Genomic DNA, 22,510 nt, shown 5'->3' on the forward strand with positions numbered 1-22,510 from the left:
GTGCTTGCTCTAAGAATGGACCAAATGACAGAAAAGTACCTGGAAGGATGGGACCTAATGAGGAAGAATTTCTTAATGTCCTAACTCAAGAGTGGGGTCACATATACAGCCAGCCCACAGAGGATGTCTAAGCTGGACGTCAGTGTATTAATTTAATCTGAGAAAGAGCTCTGCTCCAGACATGCTGGGCTCAACTAGCAGATGCAGCCAATCCTGAGAGGAAGCCAAGGCTCATCCAGAAGCTGGCTCTCAGAGCACAGACCAAGAAGATGAAAGTGTATGAATTTAATATTACACGAAGCCACATCATGAAAGCCTAAAGTGTTGATCTCAACAATAGAGCTCTACTTCCCCTGACACGGTACAGATTGAGACCTTGGGCCTGGGCACCCACTGTCTACCACGCTTGGGTGGGTGCGGGTGGGGACATTTTCTCTTTAAGCTCACATTCCTGAACAGCCCTCTTCCAATTGAGCCCAAGCACACTTTTCTCTGATGTTAACGTCCTCTATTAAGTATTACACAGGTTGACTCTGACTCATTAGAGGGACTTATATGATTCAATATGTGGCATTCAGTTACACAGTTGGACTCAGGGCCTCTGTGTCTCTGTGTTCTTGTGAGGGAAAAAGCACATCACTGTTGCTCACATCTACCGTTTATCCATGCTAACAGGATCATGGACACTGATCTGTGTCACCCTGTCTACACTGAGTAAATGATACCAAAAGGTACCAGCCTTAGTAAATCAAACACCATGAAAGAGCTCAGGTGCTTTGTGGATAGCTAGGATGATGTTCATGCTCCAAGAAGTCATGTCTGCTCTTTCCTTCAGAACAGAGTCATGAGAGTGGCCTGAGATGCAGCAGCTGAGCTGTCCTGGGCATAAGATTCACACTGTAGCTAATTGGACTAAAGTCTGTACATAAAAAGCAGGGAACCCCTACCCACAGCCTAAGAGTATGTTTGACTGCAATCACATGTGTGCAGATGGATATTTTCCTCCCGTTAGCTGTGACCTTTTGAAAATGAGCAAAGTTGGTTGTGGTTTAACTGTCCTTAATGTATGTTATGACACCCTAGCTACTGCTTGCACAACCCCAACATGTAGGGGTCGGTTTGAGTGTGAGCATTTTCCTAGAATCAACCACATTAGACAGAGCATGTACCTAAAAGAAGCCTGAGAAAATAACACACCAGCAGCCACACCAGCACCCTCCTGCCACCCAGCCTGTTGCTTCCACCACCTGTGCTCTCCCTCTCTGTGCCGCCTTGTTCAGGGCAGCCCAGGCCCAGTGCGGGAAGAAGCTGCTCAGAAGTTGGAAGCCACGGGAGATACTGCCTAGTAGTGCCTGGCAGTGACGTCACCTGCACAAAGCTCTCAGTGATTTGCAAGTTTCCCTTGTTTGCTTCTACTCTTTCCCAAAGTAGATATAGTTCCTGGTCTCTAAGGAGAGGGCCAGGGATTGGGCCTAGAGAATCTGATCAGATTCACGAGAATCAAAGAGTAGATCTAATTGATCTTTCTTGTATCTGATGGGTCTTATTTTGTTTCCAAATGCCAATCTCTACTTGGTTTCCAAAAGAAAGTATTTCACAGAAATTGAGGTGATTGCCAAGAAATAGACAAAAAACGGGTGCAGACGTGGCACCGCTCATCAAGCCATGCTGTCGAAGGCGTCCCACATATAAAGTAAAGGCAGATGGGCACGTATGTTAGCTCAGGGCTAAACTTCCTCAGCAAAAAGAGGAGGATTGGCAGCCGATGTTAGCTCAGGTCTAATCTTCCTAAAAAAAAAAAAAGAAACAAACAGACAAAATTTCCCAGTTTCAAATAAGATGATGTCTATTTTTAATCTAAAAGAAATTTTATTTTTAAAAGATTAATTAGAAAAAATAAGGAAATGTACAATCTCTTATCATTTTTGCACCCTCCTACCATATACTGAACATTTTGTTTTATGCCTATGCCTGTAGAAATACACGACACATATAAATGAGTGTCAAACCTGTTGGTATTCTTACTCGACAGAAAAAATGGTCAAATTACGTGAACAAATATGTCACAGAAATAGACATACAGACTTTCAGTATATGAAAAAATGCATATCCTCATTCATAGTAAGAGAAAGCAAATTAAAATTGCAACGAGATACTATTTTTCACCTGTCAGATTTGCAAAGTCCTGAGGCACGCTCTAGGCATTCACTGACACAGTGGTAGAAGTAAAAAATGGTGCTCTCTCTATTGTGGGCAAGTTGGCAATACCTAACAAAATGACCAACTCATGCTTTCAAAATGACGGAAAACACTATTACAATTTCAGCATTTCGTATAAGAACAAAAGATTGGATATGACCAAAAGGTCTATCCCAGGGAACTGAATGTATAAAGTGTTGACATTCACCAGTGAAATATCATGCAGCCAGCCCAGTGTGCCTCTAGACTCACATGCAAAGAGCTCTAGAATGTTTAAGGGGAAAGAGAAGTGCAGAAGAATGTGCACCATTTACCAGCTCTGTATAGAAGGGAGGAAACAAGAATATATACAGGCGAATATATTTATATATGTACATTCATATTTGCATAAATAAAAACTGTAAGGATGCACAAAAAATAAAAGTGTGATCAGTAAGAAGTGGGGGACTTGGAGACAGTGGTTGAAGCAAGATCTCTTAAAGCATTTTTCAGAGTGTTTTAATTTTTCAACCACATGCAGGTATTATGTGACAATTTTTATAGGGTCATGATATGCATACTATTTTTCAACAACACTTTCGAACTAATTTTACGTTTCTTTAAACAATCTACTCTTCTTGAAGATGTGTATTATACAGTCATGTCACAGCCTTTAGTTTATGTTGTAGCTTCTTGTTGGGCGTTTGTTTAATTTGCGGATGCTATAAATGCTGCTACAGTGAATGAGCATCCTTGCACACAACTCTTAGTTCATACATTTTGTTTCCTTAGGAAATCGATGGGTGCAATGGTGAGAACACTTTCCTGGCTGCAGCACGTTCTCCCTTGTGCGATCGGGTCTGTGATGGCTCCTCACTGCATGTGATCTGGGACAGCAGCGCTGGAGCTCAGGAGCTCTTTGAGTCACTTGCTGGCCTCCACCCCGGAGCACATTAGAATTACTGAAGGAAGTTTGTTAAAGTCCAGTGCCTGGCGTGTGATGAAGTCTGTGCCTTAGTAGTTTCTAAAGGCTCCCAAGAGGAGAGTCCCTGGGATAATGGATAACACAGCAGGTCTTAAGTCAGGCAGACCTGGAGTCATGTGGACTCAGGTACTACTCCATGTTTAATATCAAGCATATTTCTTAGCCTCTCTGAAACCTAGTCTTCTCATCAGGGACATGAGTGGGATACCCGTATGTGGTACAGTGAGAACATTAGACGTAAAGCACGTAAACTTACTAGCAGAATTCCTGATGCTCAAAAGTGGTAGGGACGTGGGGCTGGCCCTGTGGCCGAGTGGTTAAGTTCGCGCACTCCGCTGCAGGCGGCCCAGTGTTTCGTTGGTTCGAATCCTGGGCGCGGACATGGCACTGCTCATCAAACCACGCTGAGGCAGCGTCCCACATGCCACAACTAGAAGGACCCACAACGAAGAATATACAACTATGTACCGGGGGGCTTTGGGGAGAAAAAGGAAAAAATAAAATCTTTAAAAAAAAAAAAAAGTGGTAGGGACGTGCCATTAGTCAAACAAAGCAAAAGACAGCAAACAAGCGAAAAATAGAATAACAGAAAATGGCAGAGACCATACACTACCCAGATAAGATATCATGGCGGATGAAAATGTTAGGCTTCTAGTCTTTTGGGTGAATTGCATCATGTTGGTGTAATATCTCTGATGATCTCATTACTCAGAATTTCTAATTAACCGTTATATGGGATTTGATTAATATAAAGGGGAATGTCAAATATCACTTAATCAAAATGAAGTCCCTGAGGAAAATAATTCCAAACAGTAGGGAAAATTCATAACCGGGAAATTTTTAGAACTGTTGCCTCGAGGTTTCCCTTTGTTACAGTTGAGAAATGTATGGAGACTCTTGCTCTATAAAGACTATTGAGACATGAGTGTTTTTATGTGGAATTGTGTAAATCTTTGCCTAGTTTTCCGTTGCACACCTGTGGATGCATCCTGTTGTTCTGGTATTCATTTCATGCAGCACAGTGCAGTGGACTTCAATCACAGAGGGCCAATGGGTGGGTGGAGGTCAGTGTATCAAAGACTAACTAGGATGAAACATCACTCGGCAGGTTGGCCTATGACTCTGAGATTGTCGGAACAGCATGGGAGCAAGGAGAGGAGTGTGGACAGGCAGTGAGGCAGTCCTCCCCACCAGCCCTTAGCCTACTAAGGAGGGAAACTTTCCTGTCTTAATTGAAACTAAAGTGACCTGTTTCTACTCTAGGAGCAAATAACATAGAAGTTAAGAGCAGAGCTCCTGCAGCCAGGCTGCTGGGTTCAAATCCCAGCTCTGCTTCTTATCAGCTGTCTAACTAAGGGGACTTCTTTACCCCTCTCTACTTGCTTCCCCATCTATAAAAGCACAGACAATTGTACATATCTCACAGGATTCTTGTGAAAGTTAAAGAAGTTAACATTTACTTAGACCAGTACCAATGAGCACGAGACCAGACTTTGCTATTCTTACTTCATTGGGATGTTAATTGAATGTGTAAATTATACTAGAAAACTGATATCATTTTATTTGAACACATTCTTCTAAAGCTGGGTAAATCTAGGCAATGTGACATGGTCAAGAACAAATGACAGCCAGTTAGAGCCAGACCAAAGAGCTAAGGCTCTATCTACGGGCTGTGAGGTGTTAACTTCTGGGCCGGCGTTTCTCCCACCATGTCATGTGGCAGTCCTGCTGTGGCAGAAAAGCACATGACAGAAAAGGATGTATAATCTTCCTCCTACTTCATAAATGCACCTGGACCCTACCAGAGGCTTCCACAGGTGATTCTGAGGACCTTCAGGCCCATTCCGTCTAGGGGAGGAGCTGAGGACTCAGAATGGTGAACACAGACAGCATCTCAATGGGGCTGTTCTGTCTGATGCTCTCGGTCTTTGTCATTAGCATCCCCCCAAAAGCAGTGGCATATCTAGGAGACACACCTACAGAAAACAAAGTAGGATTTCCATACTGTTGTTATCAAAGGGACCAATAAAGTAATAACAGAGTTTGTACATGAGGAGAAAACACAGATGCACCTACAAGTCCTTCAGAAAATTCTCACTGTTGCCTTGGAGGATGCCATTAGTAGAAAAGCAGTGCAGATTTGCCTTTGTTTTCTTTTTCCCAGTTGACAGTGTTTGAAGGGAAAGACACCGATAGTAGGTAAGAAAATATTGGTCCTGAGTTCAGGGAGACCTGGCTTTAAATGACTATTGCTTACAAAACAGTGAGCTTGAGCGGAAAAATTAAATTCTCCAATATCTACACTGTGGACTATTATTTTACCTACCTTCAGGGGTTCTTAGAGGATTAACGGGGTTGCCTGGTGCATAGTAGAAGCTCACAGTCCCTATTCCATCCACAGCTAACCTGTCTGTGGGGAAATAAGATTACAGATGACTGTTGGTGTTTTGTGTGTCTGCGGATCTACTATTCAAAAGTAGAACTGCCAACAGTGGATGCTAATGCTGTTAAGGACTTGCCAGTACCAGGCAGTATCGACTCATCTAATCCACACAACTCCAGGAGGCGGGGTGCTGTAATTCCATTTTACTGATGAGGAAATTATGGCACAGAGAGTTCGAATAGCTTGCCTGAGGACACAGATGCTTATACTAGACCCAGGATTCAAACCAGACACTGGGGTTTCAAAGTCCAGGGGCTCAACCCCTCCACCACAATGCCTCTTGCTGTGAATGCAGGTCTCATGGGCTTGTTGTGACAAACAGAAAACACAGTGCTTGTGAAACACTAGTGTAGAGCTGAGCACACACAGTGAAAGTTGTGCTAGATGTTATACTGACACCATCAGAATGTCTCAAACCAAAAGAGTGTGTACCTGTTGAGCTTTGAAAGTGACATAACCTGGATACCTTCCTTTGGGTGTGGCTCCTCTTGGAGCCAGTGCTCCAAGGAAAGTGTCATGACCACTGTCTAAGAAGAATTAGAACTGTGGCATTGACCATCATTACAGCCAATGCTGGAACTGATAGCTCAGGTGTCCTGCTGTTTCTTACCCTGGACTTTCAGTTAAATAACATCAAATTAAACTACACACAGACAGAAGTAGACTTTTGAATTTTTATTGTGGCCGTTATGGAAAACAAAGTACAGAATTCAAATAGCAAAGATATCAGGCTCAGAATGAGTAAAATGGAAGGGTCCTAGGTGGTCATCTGGTTAAATGGCCCTAAGGGACATGACTATAGCTGCATGCTGTCTGTACTCAGAAGGCATAGGTATTTAGGTTGTTGGAGGAGCTGATGGAGATCATTGAGAGAGGGGTGCTAAAGGACTACCCCATGGCCCTGCCCCTGAGTAATAGAATCATTCATTGTTGTTCCAGAGTAAAAGTCTCTATTTGCCCAGTGCTTTGAAAAACCACTACACAATAACAACATAATAGTGCACTGAAATAACCGAAAGCCAGAGAGAAATCCCAGCTAGATCCTCGGCAGACAGTTTTAGGGAGACTAAACAATGGAGAAAAGTTGAGTTCTTTGTGCCACCGTCTGTTACAAACTCTTTCCATTGGCACAGGCCGCTGTTCTCCTAAGCAAACAGATGGTGATGATGGCAAAGTAGACCGCGCTCATGAGGAGGAGGAGGAGGTAGCCGTAATAGGCATAGGTGCTGGTGAGCTGCAGGGTGTCTAAGAGAAGTCAGATGATTAGATTCACCTCTTATGTTGAAAAGATGGCATATATTAATGGAACCTGGTCAGTTATTTATTTCTGATGACCTACGTTGCAGTGACAGCCCACCACCCAAACCCAAAAGTAAACATCTACCCCCACCACCTCCACAGAAAACAACAACAAGACAACTAAGAATCCCATTTACAGGTCATGTCAATCAACAACCTCTGCTAAATTCACTTAGAACATTCCAAGATGCGAAAAGTAATGCTGTGTTTTTTATTGAATGAGTCCAATGGGAATAAAGTATTCGTGATAAATAGCTTTTAGCATTTCTTCACCCCCACCATGCCTCTATGTATTAATAATATCCAATATTCAGTAACCACTAACCAAATGCCAAAAACTTGTTCTGAAAGCTTTACAAGCAAAGCTTTAATCATATTTAAGTTTTACAAAAACCTATGAGATTTTTTTTTATGAGATTATTATTTTCATCCCCATTTTTCAAATAAACTATGGATAGAGAAGTAATTTGCCTGATGTCTTACATTTAGTATGTACTAGAGACCAAATTTCAATCTCAGCACCATGACTTTCAAGAACACTCTTAGGTCGCCTGTAATTCTGCATCTCCAAGTGCAATTAATACCCCAGACATCAAAGGGATAAGCACAAATATAAAGTTGAATTCTGATTTAGAAGCATCTGAGCCATTAAACATTCTGCATGCAATGAGATTCTTATGAAGAGTACGATCCATGGAAATTTGGTGCTGTTCATAATGGCTTGAGTATGAGGATTTATGAAGAGGGCATTAGATAAAACGGAGGAGAGTGTTAAATCCAAATTCTCTGAAACTTTAGGAGGTCATGGCTCACTCAGCTGTCCTTCCTAAATGTCCCTCATTGTGGCTATGATGATAGAGTACAATTGCACTTAGTGCCCTTTGAAGTTTTACAAGAAATATATGATGTCGAGAAATAATTAATGACAATGATGGTGAGCCTATTCAGACTGGCTATTCAGTGAACTGCAAAACTGAGTCTCTTCCTGTGGAAATATCCCTTTTACATGGTGCAATGGCCTTAATTAATTTTGACCCATTGTCCTCATCTATGAAATGGGGAAAAATATTGTACCGCATCATAGGAGTATTATGAGAATAAACCAGGAAATGGCTGCAACACACAGCACAATGACTTCTATGTAGGAAACTCTCAGTAGAGTCAGTTCATGTTATTAGATACCGGCAAGGACCAAAGACTAAAAAACAAATCCAGAAGCACCTTGATGTCCCATATTCTTCAGTCAGTAAAAACAAAAGGCACACAAATGAATGAAGTCCATTGCTGACATAATTCAGAGCCTATCACTGCACACTCTAATTTACCGTCACCGCATCCCCAAACAGGCATTTCCTGTGTTAAGATTACTCCTGGGAAGTGACAGATTGATTTAAAGTATCACTCACTCTACTCTTCAACATCCACCCATTCTAATTTTTCTACGTTAAGTCAGAGAAGTTTAAAAGTTAAGTTGTTCAGGAAGAAGAAAAATGCTATGGCATGACATACAGGGAAACATATAGAAAAACTTACTGTCCTCGTCTTTTACACAAGCTTCTATAGAATTAATAGCAGTGGCCTCTAGAAGAAATGAGAGAAACTGTTAGTCAGCTGCTCATGCCTATTATTTGACAATTGATATATACACATATATCACATATACACACATGTGTATATAAAATCTGTCAACAGAGAGACAGGGGAGATGTCATTAAAAATATGAGCCCAACCATTCCAGGAATACTTGGTCTCATCTACTATGAACCAGGGAGTTCAAAAGGTAATTCGATCTCGGGGCTGGCGCTGTGGCCGAGTGGTTAAGTTCGCGCACCCTGCTGCAGGCGACCCAGTGTTTCGTTGATTCGAATCCCGGGCGCGGACATGGCACTGCTCATCAAACCACGCTGCAGCAGCGTCCCACATGCCACAACTAGTAGGACCCACAGTGAAGAATATACAACTATGTACCGGGGGGCTTTGGGGAGAAAAAGGAAAAAAATAAAATCTTTTAAAAATAAAAGGTAATTTGATCTGGAGGGAAAAAACTGCCATAGCATGGCAGGAAGGCAAACAGACACAAAATATGTTACTCTCTCTATATATAGTACAATAAAATATATGCATGTATAATAAGCAGCCTATAGACAAGAGAGACAGTCATTAAAAATATGAAAATTAGGAGCCTCACAATTCCAGGAATACCTGATCTTTTCTACTTTAAACCTGAGAAGTTCAAAAGTCACACTGATCATGAGGGAAAAATGCCTGTGGCATGACACCGAGGCAAACGCAGGCAATAACTTACTGCTTTCCTTTTTTGGATGAGCCTTTGTAGAATCAGTAGCAGTGAAAATTGAGGTGACAACTAGAAGAAAGGAGAGCAAGTTGTAGTCAATTATCCATGCCCACTATTCGACAGTGTGCGTTATCTGTCTATATGAGTATGGGCACACACACACATACTCACACATAGTCTGCTGACAGAGAGACCATCCTTAAAAATATGCACCCTACGATTCCAGAAATAATTCATCTGATTCTACGTAATTTAGTAGATCTTATTCAGCTATTATGCTTTTGCACAGGAAGATCTTGAACTTCATAAAGACTACATTTTTTTCTTCTTTATCACAAGTGGATGATCATATCCAAAACTATCTTATTTTCTTTCTGTATTCGCAGATCCTAGCACAGTGCCTGCCACAAAGGAGGTGTTGAAGAAATACCTGTCGAATGGAAAACTGGAGAGAAAATGTGACTACTGTACAGAGTTCAGTACGTACTGCTGAAATGAAGCATCGCTACCAAAATCAATTCACCAACTGTCAGAATCCACAACGGAATCTCACATTTGAAAGGACCTGGTTTAGGTAAATTTCCCACGAGAACAAATTTCCCATGAAAGGCATCGCATTAGGCATGCCTTTCCAGAGCATGTTATGATGTTTGTGGGCATGACAACAATACGAATAAAGCTCATAGCTATTGAGTGATTATTACTGCACCAGGCACTGTGTTAAATGTTTCACATGCATTTTCTCATTGAATGCTCCCGTCACACTGCAGTGAGTTGTATTTTGGAGTACTCCTTGTTGCAAATGAGGAAATAAAGTTGGGAGAATAAGTAACTTGCCGAGAGTCACAACAGTGATGGCAGAGACAGCATTCAAAGGATCACTGTGAGCAATTAAGTGAGATAAATCATGTGCAAAATACTTTTAAGAATAATCCATAGAAATAGAAAGTAATCTATAGAGAAACTTGATTCCACCATTGTGGGCACCAAAAAGGTCTTCTGTTCCAGATGTGCTAATACTCTTAGCAAAGTAACTTTTTATTACAGGAGGTCAGATGTCAGTGCAATTCTTTCCAAAGATAAAAAGACCCACACAGCCACATTTATAGTTCTATGAATATATAAAACATGAGGTGAGGCTTATGTACAATGCCAAAAAAAAAAAAAGAAGGCAAACTTACAAACATAAAAATTCTTTAAAGATAACTGACTGCAAGGATTATAGATGGTGGAGTAAGGAGACTCTGAACTCATCTCCTCCCACGAACACAAACAGTTTACAACTATTCTTGGAAAAATTCCCCTGGATAGAAAACTGAAAACTGGATAAAAAGAACCCCCACAACAAGGGACAGTCCTGACTAAGGCAGAAGAGGCAGAAATTCCTTATGGAGAGAAAAAAAAAAGCCACCTTCAGGAGCAGCGGAGTTTCTCAGCCGGCCTCACGGGTCCCACACTAAGGTCCACAGCCCTCCCTGGAGGAGTGAGGTCTTGAGCAGTGGTCAATACTGCTATAGGCATCCTTCAGACTGAGCAGAACTGAGATGAGGATCTTACTATCTGGCTTCACAGATTATTAACTGCAGCAGGGAATACCCCCAGAAAAGCTACCGGACAAAAGCCAAAAAGACCCGGGTCTTAAAGGGCCCATGCACAAACTCAACCGTCTCAGCAACCTAAAATCACTGGAGAGAAGGCTGACAGTCCTTTGGTGAGAAGAGACTCACCTGGTGGGTTCTGGGTCCATCTCAGTGAGAGGAGAGACCTCTCCAGAGACTGAGACATTGGTGACGGCCATGGTTGTGACCTAGCCTACGCAAGCTGACACAGAACCTGGCAGACTCCATTGAAAGTCTTCCCCTGGCCTGTTAGCTCAGGGGTCTGCCACACCCACTAGAACACATATTTAATCCAGTTCAGCCAGGGCAGGCAGCCCGCCCTAGGCACTGGCCCCACCCAACAACAAGCCTTCAGGCTACTTGTCAGCCTACATTGACTGGGTGCCTTGATCCTCTACAGGCAGGGGAGTGTGTCCCACTCTGTGGGGAAGGGCCTGTGTGAGGACCAGGTGAACTGTGAGGGGCATTCGTGGAGAGGTGTGGGACTCTGCAGTGGGCTATCGGGGTTGCTCCCAGGGGTTAGGAAGTATGCGGGGACCAGAACTGTGTTGGCAGTGTGTCGGGCCCTGTGGGGGGTGAAGCTTATCAGTGGCAGAAAACCTGTGCTTCAGAAATAGCCATAAAAAAGGGGCTGGCCCCGTGGCCGAGTGGTTAAGTTCGCGCGCTCCGCTGCAGGCGGCCCAGTGTTTCGTTAGTTCAAATCCTGGGCGCGGACATGGCACTGCTCATCAGACCACACTGAGGCAGCCTCCCACATGCCACAACTAGAAGAACCCACAACGAAGAATACACAACTGTGTACCGGGGGGCTTTGGGGAGAAAAAGGAAAAAAAATAAAATCTTTAAAAAAAAAAGAAAAAAGAAATAGCCATAAAAAAGATCAGCCCCACCTTCCAAATCCTGAAACAATTGAGTGCCCCCATGCCTAGGGCCAGCCCCACTTAGCTGCACTTCTAAGAGAACTGACAACAGCCTTGTAAGCCTGAGGCCCATAGCAATTGTAAGCCCCTGAGCCTAGCAACCTGCAACACTGGGTACCTACCCAATTAATAGGAAAACTGCAACAGGAGTGTGCTGTTAGACCTTGTACCCAACAGTGCTGAGGCTCCCCAAACCAGATTCACAACAGCTGGCCAGGGAAGGAAAGACTAGACTCCCTGGGTACCTGCATTAAGCGCAACCCTGCCACAGCAGAAGGACGCAAGTAGCCCACAAAGCAGTCACTCCAGGATCATTTGGACTGCTTACGAGAGGGAAGCACAATGGTGAGCCTCAAAAGACATGTCCTACATAAAGCCACTTCTCCAAGATCAGGAGACATAGCCAACTCACCTAATACATAGATATAAGCACAGAGAAAGAAGCATAATGAGGAGACAAAGGAATACATTCCAACCAAGGGAACAGAACAAAACCCCAGAAAAAGGACTAAATGAAACAGAAATAAGCAACCTACCCAACAAAGAGTTCGAACAAAAACGCATAAAGACGCTCACAGAGGGGCTGGCCCCATGGCCGAGTGATTAAGTTTGCACACTCCACTGCAGGTGTCCCAGTGGTTCGCTGGTTTGAATCCTGGGTGCAGACATGGCACTGTTCATCAAACCATGCTGAGGCAGCGTCCCACATGCCACAACTAGTAGGACCCACAATGAAGAATATAAAACTATGTACTGGGGGGCTTTGGGGAGAAAAAGGGAACAAAAATAAAATCTTTAAAAAAAAATAAATAAAAAATAAAATAAACAAAGGTGCTCACAGATATTGGGAGAAGACTGGATGAATACAGTGAGCTCATCAACAAAGACCTAGAAAATATAACAAAGAACCAAGCAGAATTGAAGGATACAATGCTAGAAGTGAAAAAGTCACTACAGGGACATATTAGCAGAGTAGATGATACAGAAGAATGGATCAGCAAGCTAGACAAAAGACTAGAGGAAATCATCCAAGCTGAACAGAAAAAAAGAAAAAGAATGAAACAGAATGAGAACAGTCTAAGGGAACTCTGGGACAATACCAAGTGCACTAACGTTTGTATTATAGGTGTCCCAGAAAGAGAAGAGAGACAAACGGGAGGAAATTTATTTCAAGAAATAATAATTGAAAATTTTCCTAAACTAAGGAAGGAAACACCTCCAAGTACAGGAAGCACAGATGGCTCCAAACAAGATAAGCCCAAAGACTCCCACACCAAGACACATTATAATTTAAATGTCCAAAATGAAAGATAAAGAGAGAATCATAAAAGTGGCAAGAAAGGCAACAAGTGACATACAAAGGAACGCCCATGAGGCTATTAGCAGACTTCTCAGCCAAAACCCTACAGGTGAGAAGAGAATGGCATGACATATTTAAAGTGCTAAAAGGAAAAACCCTACCAAGCTAAGAATCCTCTATCCATCAAGGTTGTCATTGAGAATGAAAGGAGAGATAAAGAGCTTCCCAGACAAGCAAAAACTGAAGGAGTTTATCATCAAGAAACCAGTTCTACAAGAAATGCCGCAGGGACTTATTTAAGTGGGAAAGCGATGACAACAAATAGGGATAAAAAAATTATCAAGCAAAAATTATCACCCAAAAAACAGGTAATAAAATCACTGGTAAAGGTAAAAATATAGTAAAGGTAGCAGATCAATCACCTGTGAAGATAATATGAAGGTTAAATGACTAAAGTACTAAAATTACCTATTTCAATGATAAAAGGGTAATGGATAGACACACACAAAACAAGAGATTAGATATGATTTCAAAAACATAAAATGTGGGAGGAGGGTAGGGAAAAAGTAGAGCTTTTAGAAAGAGGTCGAGCTAAAGAGTATATCAACTCAATATAGACTGTTATATGCATAGAATATTATATAAGATCCTCATGGTAATCACAAATCAGAAACCTATAATGAGTAAACAAATAAGTAAGAAAGAGAAATCAAACATATTACTAAAGAAAACCATCAAACCACAAGGGAAGACAGCAAGAGAAAAAGAAAGGAACTGAGAAGAACTACTAAAATGCCCAGAAAAATAAAAGTAAAAAAATGACAATAAATACATATTTATCAACAGCTAACGTAATTGTTAATGGACTAAATGCTCCAATCAAAAGGTAAAGGGTGGCCAATTAGATAAAAAACAGATAAGACCCATTTGTATGCTACATACAAGAGACACACTTCAGACCTAAAGACACTCACAAACTGAAAGTGAAAGGATGGAAAAAGATATTCCATGCAAATGGCAAAGAAAAGAAAGCAGGGGTAGCAATACTGATATCACACAAAAAAGACTTTAAAAGAAAAACTGTAACAAGGGACAAAGAATGGCACCACATAATGATAAGGGGAACAATCCAACAAGAAGATATAATACTTGTAAATATCTATGCACCCAACATAGGAGCACCTAAATATATAAAGAATTTATTAACAGATATAAAAGGAGAAATAGGCAGTAACACAATAATAGTAGGGGACTTGAACACCCCACTTACACCAATGGATGGATCAGCCAAACTGAAGATCAAGAAGGAAACACTAGCCTTAAATGACACATTTGACCAGATGGACATAGTGGACATGTACAGAACATTCCATCCAAAAACCTCAGAATAGACATTCTTCTCAAATGCACATGCAACATTCCTCGGATTGATCACATATTAGGCCACAAAACAAGTCTCAATAAATTTAAGAAGATCAAGATAATACCATGCATCTTTTCTGACAACAAAGGTATGAAACTAGACATCAACTACAGGAAGAAAATCACAAAAGCCACCAAAATGTGGAGATTAAAAAAAAATGCTACTGAACAATGATTGAGTCAATGAAGAAATCATAGGAGAAATCAAAAAATTCCTGGAGACAAATGAAAATGAAAATACAACATGCCAAAATCTATGGGATACAGCAAAAGCAGTTCTAAGGGGGACATTGATAGCAATTCAGGTCTACCTCAACAAACAAGAAAAATCCCAAATAAACAATCTAACACAGCATCTAAGGGTCTGGAAAAAGAAGAACAAACAAAGCACAAAATCAGCAGAAGGAAGGAAATAATAAGAATCAGAGCAGGAATAAATGAAATAGAGACTAAAAAAAAAAGTAAAAAAAAATTAGTGAAATCAAGAGCTGGTTCTTTCAAAAGATAAACAAAATTGACAAAAACTTATCTAAACTCTCCAAGAAAAAAAGAGAGAGGTCTCAAATAAATAAAATCAGGAATTAAAGAGGAGAAATTATAACGGACTTCTCAGAAATACAAAAGATAATAAAAGAATACTATGAAAAGCTATATGGCAACAAATTGGATAATCTAGAAGAAATGGACAAATTCTTAGAAACATACAAACTTCCAAAACTGGACCAAGAAGGAGTAGATTATTTGAATAGACCAGTCATCAGTAAGGAAATAGAAACAGCAATCAAAAATCTCCCAAAAAATAAAAGTTCAGGACCTGATGGCTTCCTTGGTGAATTCTAGCAAACATTCAAAGAAGACTTAATACCTATCCTTCTCAAACTCTTCCAAAACATTGAAGAGGAGGGGAGGCTTCCTAACTCATTCTATGAAGCCAACGTTATCTTGATACCAAAACCAGACAAGGACAACACAAAAAAAAGAAATGTATAGGTCAATATCACTGATGAACATCGATGCAAACATCCTTGACAAAATACTAGCAAATCGAATATAGCAATGCAGTAAAAAGATCATACACCATCGTCAAGTGGATTCCATTCCAGGGATGCAGGGATGGTTCAACATTTGCAAATCTATAAACAGGATACACCACATTAACAAAATGAAGAATAAAAACCACATGATCATCTCAATAGATGCAGAGTAAGCATTTGACAAGATGCAGCATCCATTTATGATAAAAACTCTAAATAAAATGGGTATAGAAGAAAAATATCTCAACATAGTAAAGGCCATATATGACAAACCGACAGCAAATATCATTCTCAGTGAAGAAAAACTAAAAGCTATCCATCTAAGAACAGGAACAAGACAAGGATGCCCACTTTCACCCCTCTTATTTAACATAGAATTGGAAGTCCCAGCCAGAGCAATCCAGCAAGAAAAAGAAATAAAAGGTATACATTTTGGAAAACAAGAAGTGAAACTGTCACTGTTTGCAGACGACATGATTTTATACCTAGAAAACCCTAAGGAATCCACTAAAAAACTTTAAGAAACAATAAATCAATACAGTTAAGTCACAGGATACAAAATTAACATACAAAAATCCATTGTGTTTCTATACACTAACAACGAGGCAGCCGAAAGAGAAATTAAGAATACAATCCCATTTACAATTGCAACAAAAAGAATAAAATACACAGGAATAAACTTAACCAAAGAGGTGAAAGATCCGTACACCAAAAATTACAAAAGATCGTTGAAAGAAATCGAAGAAGAAACAAAGAAATGGAAAGATATTCTGTGCTCTTGGATTGGATGAATTAGCATAGTTAAAATGTCCATACTTCCTAAAGCAATCTATAGATTTAAGGCAATCCCTATCAAACTTCCGACATCAATTTTCACAGAAATAGAACAAAGAATCCTAAAATTTATATGGAACAACAAAAGACCCCGAATAGCCAAAGGATCCCTGAGAAAAAAGAACAAAGCTGGAGGTATCACACTCCCTGATTTCAAAATATACTGCAAAGTTATAGCAATCAGAACAGCATGGTACTGGCACAAAAACAGACACACAGATCAATGGAACAGAAACTAGAGCCCAGAAATAAACCCACACATTTATGGACAGCTAATATTCGACAAGGGAGCCAAGAGCATACAATGGAGAAAGGAGCATCTCTTCAATAAGTGATGTTGGGAAAACTGGACAGCCACATGCAAAAGAATGAAAGTAGACCATTACCTTACACTATGCACAAAAATCAACTCAAAATGTTTTAAAGACTTGAATGTAAGACTCGAAACCATGAAACTTCTGAAAGAAAATACAGGCAGTGCGTTCTTTGACAACAGTTTTAGCAGCATAATTTCAAGTACCATGTCTGACTGGACAAGGGAAACAAATGAAAAAATGAACTAATGGAACTATATCAAACTAAAAAGCTTCTTCGCAGCAAAGGAAATCATCAACAAAACGAAAAGACAATCTAACAATTGGGAGAAGATATTTGCAAACCATATATCAGATAAGGGGTTAATATCCAAAATATACGAACAACTCATACAGCTCAACAACAAAACAACCAACAACCCAATTCCACACTGGGCAAAAGATCTGAACAGAGATTTCTCCAAAGAGGATATATGGATGGCCAACAGGCATATGAAAAGATGCTCAACATCATTAGCTATCAGGGAAATGCAAATCAAAACTACAATGAGGTATCACCTCACTCTGGTCAAAATGGCTATAGTTGAGAAGACAGGAAACAACAAGTGCTGGAGAGGATTTGGAGGGAAGGGAACCCTCGTCCACTGCTGGAGGGAGTGCAAACTGGTACAGACACTATGGAGAGCAGTATGGAGTTTACTCAGAAAATTAAGAATAGATCTACCATATGATCCAGCTATTCCAAAGAACTTGAAATAAAAAATGCATAAAGATATATGCACCCCTATGTTCACTGCAGCATTATTGACAATAGCCAAGACTTGGAAGCAACCTAGGTGCCCATCAAGGGACGAATGGATAAAGAAGGTGGTGTGTATATACACCATGGAATACTACTCAGTCATAACAAATGATGAAATCCAGCCATTTGTGACAACATGGATGGAACTTGAGGGTATTATGCTAAGTGAAATAAGTCAGAGGGAGAAAATCAAATACTGTATGATCTCACTCATAAGTAGACGGTAAAAACAGCAAGAAACAAACATATGGCAACGGAGATTGGGTTGGTGGTTACCACAGGGGAAGGGGGGGAGGGGGGAGGGCTAAAGGGGTGATTAGGCTCACATGTGGGGTGATGGACTATAATTAGTTTTGGGGAGGTGAACATGGTGTAATCTACACAGAATTCTAAATATATTGCAACGTATATCTGAAAGCTATATAATGTTATAATCCAATGTTACTGCAATAAAAAACATAAAGATAACTCCCTGTTGGACAGAGAAAACAGCTGAAATCATTGTTTTGGTTTATACATTTTCTACTATATGTGTTCTTGTAAACAAAGATATGGTTGTGATATGCAACTTTATGCACACAATGAACTCTTTTTTGGATGGCTATAAAACTGGGTTTGAGGTAGAGGATTTGAAATAAATTTCAAGAATGAAAATGTTAACATAGTCATGTCTGGATGTTAACATATCTTCAAGAACTGACTTTTAACATACCTTAAAATTCTTTCTTTTCCTTGACAGTGACTTATTCATTAAAACATAAATCAAAATCTCTTATGACCATGCATTGATTGATGTGAAAATACTATTGTAACACTTTTTCATAATAAAATCTGTGTCTGTATCCTAAGTTCTCTCTCTCAGCCAAAGTGGGTCAAAAACTTGGACCAGACTAGTTTTATCTTCTTCAAGATGACTTCATTGATTTTTGTTCCATGTTACATTCTTAGCTTGTATCAAAAACAAAAAACTTCCAAGAAACAGCGTTAGAAATTTGCTGTAGAATGACATTAGCAGAACTGTCCTCATTAGCTTTGATGCCCTGAGAAGCCCGTGGGAGACATCTGTCTCAGAAAATACATGCCAGGTAAACACATTATGAACTGGAACTTCTCTAGGATAATCATCACCGTTGAACTGAACCGTACCTCTTATTTTTCCTTAATGTCCAGAAAAATCACCACCTAATAGCACACTTCAACCCCCTGTTTATATTGAACTTGTGTTTTGCATATGTTGCTTTCCCTGTTCTTAGCCGTAGAAATAGCAAATTAGGGCTGCAGTTTCAACATTACGTTAGTGAGTTTTATGAAAGTATATTAAAAATAGAACATATACATAAATAAATATATCCATATTATGTTTTCAAAAAGCAAGTTTCTTCACTTAGAACATTTCCCTTGCTCTTCATCACGGCACAAGTGCTCGAACCTAATTTGATTACTGATGAAATTAAACATCCGAAAAGATAAAGACGGACTGCAGAACTTGGCACTGGTACACAGCAAAGGTCTTCGTATGTTTTGCTCTGTGCTTGTTCCCCCACGGCTTCAAAAGGGCTTGTTAACCACAGGGAAAAGTACGAACTGATTCTTTCAGATTTATGGGTACTCTGGGGCCTTTGGTCTGTTGTGTTTACAACCAGGACTTTAAGTCCGGAGTCTAGAGGTTTACCAGACCACTGTCAGGTCTCCTTTGGGACACATTGCCTGAATGATGAGTGAACCTGAGTGATGGGAAAAGAATATATTCTTTTTACTGCAGTGCATTCTCCTCAGGACAGTAATTCATCCCAGTGTCCTCATCCATGCATCCCTTCCAGGCCAGTTCTGCAATAAATGTTGAACTGAATTTACCAATGGCAAGAAACACATTCATTACATAGAGTGGAAGTATGTGTGTACACGTTAGCCTCACCCGATCTTTAATTAGGAAAGTTTACCTTATGGTGATATATAAAATACAAATCAAGAAAATCTAAGACTATAGTAAAACTTCAACGGACAAATCATTGCATTTTTTCTTGTGCCACCATCTGACTCCACCAAATGAACACAAGTTTCTCACCTAATGGCATTGTTTTGGGGTTGTGCTCTAAGTAGAGCAAGAGTAAAGTGACAGCGACCCCGCTTGCTGAGTAGAACATTCATGAATGGCGTAGAACAGTTCTTATTTTCTGATCAAGATCGATCATCAAAAGTAGAATCTCTTTTCGAGCGTGTCTTGTGTGCTAAATTGTTAAGTGCTTTCATGAATGCTGCTTCCTTTAATCCAGCAACCACCCTAAAAAGCATCACTGAGACCTTAGTATTTTGGTTGATGAAACTGAGGCTGAAAAAAGTTAAGGAATTTCTTTTTTAATCTTCCAAAGCCTATACTATTTTAATCCTTTGGGGAAATAGAGGAGATTTATGCTACCAATAAACGGAATGACATTTAAGAAACATTTGTACTTGTTTGTTTTCCATTAATACGTGACAGAAAAGGGGGGATATTCTCTTTGAAAAAAACTGTTCTGAGAGGTTATCTTTATATATACATACCTTTGTTCACTGAAGGAAAAAGAATCTCTTGGTCAACCCCTCCTTTATTATTCTCGTGTTGGACGATGCATTTATGTTCTTTATCCATTGACTTTCCAGTCACAGTCAGCCAGCTGAATTTCATGTAAGTGGTATCAGTCTTCATGGTATTTCCCTGCTTGGATTCCAGAATTCTATAGCCATTCTTTTCTATCCAATAGATCTTAATAACCTCAGGGAAGAATTTCTCAAGAAGACAAAGATACGTTCCAGCCTTATGGAGGTTTATTTCAGCAATCGAAGGAAGAAACATGGTGGGCTTGGGGGAAATGTCTGCAGGAAGGTGTGCGTCTGTGGGGGAAAACAGAATAGCATTTTATAAGCATCACTAGAGAAGCACAAACACTGTGTGGTTTGGTACAACCTAGAGCATTGTAAGAGGAAGAAAAGCTGCCATTGAATTAGTGCTCACCATGGCCTTTCTTCCACCAGAGTTTGTGAGTATTTATTGTTCTTATTTTCAATGGGAAAAGAGGTTCCAGAGGTTATGTAACTTGCCCAGAGTCACAGCTGTTAAGTGGCAGAGGCTGGATTACAGCTTGGCCTTTGTTCTTTATCCACATGCTAAGATGGGGGATGACTTTTACCTGACCCATTTCAGGGCTTCTATCATTCATCAACACTCATATTTTTTTAAAATCTCTATGTTCTATCATGGCGGAGCATGTTTTCAAGGTGGGTGGGTAGGAGACCAGGTAACTTTGATGATCTCTCTGCACATGAGAATGTCTGGTCCTTTCTGAAATACTTCGCTTTTGCCATCCCGTGAATTTTGTAACTTATGCTCTTTTGGCCGAATAACACTTTATCATGTTCTGCAACTCTGTGAAACCTCTCTCTTCATTTAACTGTTTCTGGAATGCACCATATTTGTCTTGTTTGCCATATAAATAAATATCAGGAGGAAATTTTCCTTTTGTTAAAACACTGCACAGTCACTCGTTAATGGGAATCCATTTCCAAGAGGACTTGACAATCAGATTGACATTTTAGCTTCAAATGTGGATCCCATGACCAGTTCTAAGGTAATGGAGTTCTCCTGCCTGATGTCTAATTTTAGAAAATATCTCAGTTTCACATCTGAACCATCCCAGATTTTGAGTAGGGTAGTGTTAAAGTTGCACCTCCAAGTTATATACAATGTCTTGAATTTAGAAGTGAAATAGCACTATTTCCAAAACTCCCATTCAAAATTTATTACTTATTTTCTCAAATGATATTATATTAATCTTATCAAGTAATACACTTGTCAGAATTTTGTTTCACTTTAGAATATGTTTACCAAAAGCAGATTTTTATTTGGAATTTCATGAAGTTAAAGCATGACTAAAAATACACCACGTTTTGACACTCAACGTCTCCTCTAAACTTTGTATCTAGCCTAAAAGGCTGCTGAACTTTTTAGAGCTCCACTATTTTCTTTGTTTTAACCTGCTGAATAAAGTATATATAAAATTGGTTTAAGGTTAAACGCTACAGTTCCAGATTCTCTTGTAGATATAATATTAAAATATATAACAAATCATCATAGTTTACAAGGGAATGTCACATGGATGGTGGAATGTTAGTTGATTGTACATTTATTGTTAATCTAATGATTGGAATTCTAAATACTGAAATTCTTTCCAATTTGATTTCCAATTGACACACAAAATCTTTACTAACATTCTCTATGGGCTAGCTTGGAGCTATATAGTTTAATGGGGAATTTCTTAAGAAAAGGAGAATTAGATTTCTTATTTGAGAAGACGAGAAAAAAATTCTTGAGAAGTTCTGCCTGTGTGTCAAAGCTCCCCATTTTTATAGTAAATCAGTAGCCAAACAATGTTGAGGCATTTTTTCATGCTATAAATACAATTAGGTCATCATGTGTTTATTTTAATTTTACACATCCTTTTAGTGTAAATTGTATTTTATTGATTATGATAATAAGACAGTATATTTCTCCAACTTTATGCTTTGCTTTTAATTTAAAATCATGTTATATAAAACAAGATTAATTTTTCAATCATACACTATATTTACATAATTTTAGTCTTTAGTCAATATATTAAAGGATCTGATTTTCAACTTAGGAAATATTATTTCTTAATAAGAATACTTAAGATTCGTTATATTAAAGAAATTGAAAATCAAATGATGAATTGAAAAGTTTATGTGTGATCACCTGCTATTCTTACCTCTTGTCCCTTTTCTTTCCCTAGATTCTTTAAGTTTCATTCTTTTCAGGGTAAAATGAATTTCACATTTCCATTACATTCTCAATGCAATAACTAACTGAGCATTAAATAGTATACTTGTGAATATATGGTTAGGGCCTATATTTTAAATAATTATAGTACATATTTTTTCTTTAAACATTCCTTATTTTTGTTTTTCTTTTTGTTCTGTTTTGTTTTGAGGAAGATTGGCCCTGAGCTAACTGCTGCCAATCCTCCCCTTTTTGCTGAGGAATACTGGCCCTCAGCTGACACCCGTGCCCAT

General features: G+C 39.5%; 1 protein-coding gene across 1 annotated transcript in view; it reads right to left on the reverse strand.

Annotated features, from left to right (window-relative positions):
• Positions 1 to 22,510, reverse strand: part of LOC103540610 (uncharacterized) — a 90,926-nt gene that overhangs the window by 20,117 nt on the left and 48,299 nt on the right. Inside the window, exons 4-7 of the mRNA XM_070615432.1 lie at positions 19,988 to 20,317; positions 9,211 to 9,270; positions 8,439 to 8,486; positions 5,490 to 5,573 (exon numbers count right to left, since the gene is read on the reverse strand). Coding sequence (XP_070471533.1) covers positions 5,490 to 5,573; positions 8,439 to 8,486; positions 9,211 to 9,270; positions 19,988 to 20,317 — 522 coding nt within the window. The remainder of the gene's footprint in view (positions 1 to 5,489; positions 5,574 to 8,438; positions 8,487 to 9,210; positions 9,271 to 19,987; positions 20,318 to 22,510) is intronic.

This window comes from Equus przewalskii, chromosome 4 (assembly GCF_037783145.1).
Source record: "Equus przewalskii isolate Varuska chromosome 4, EquPr2, whole genome shotgun sequence".
NCBI classification, from domain to species: Eukaryota; Metazoa; Chordata; class Mammalia; order Perissodactyla; family Equidae; genus Equus; species Equus przewalskii.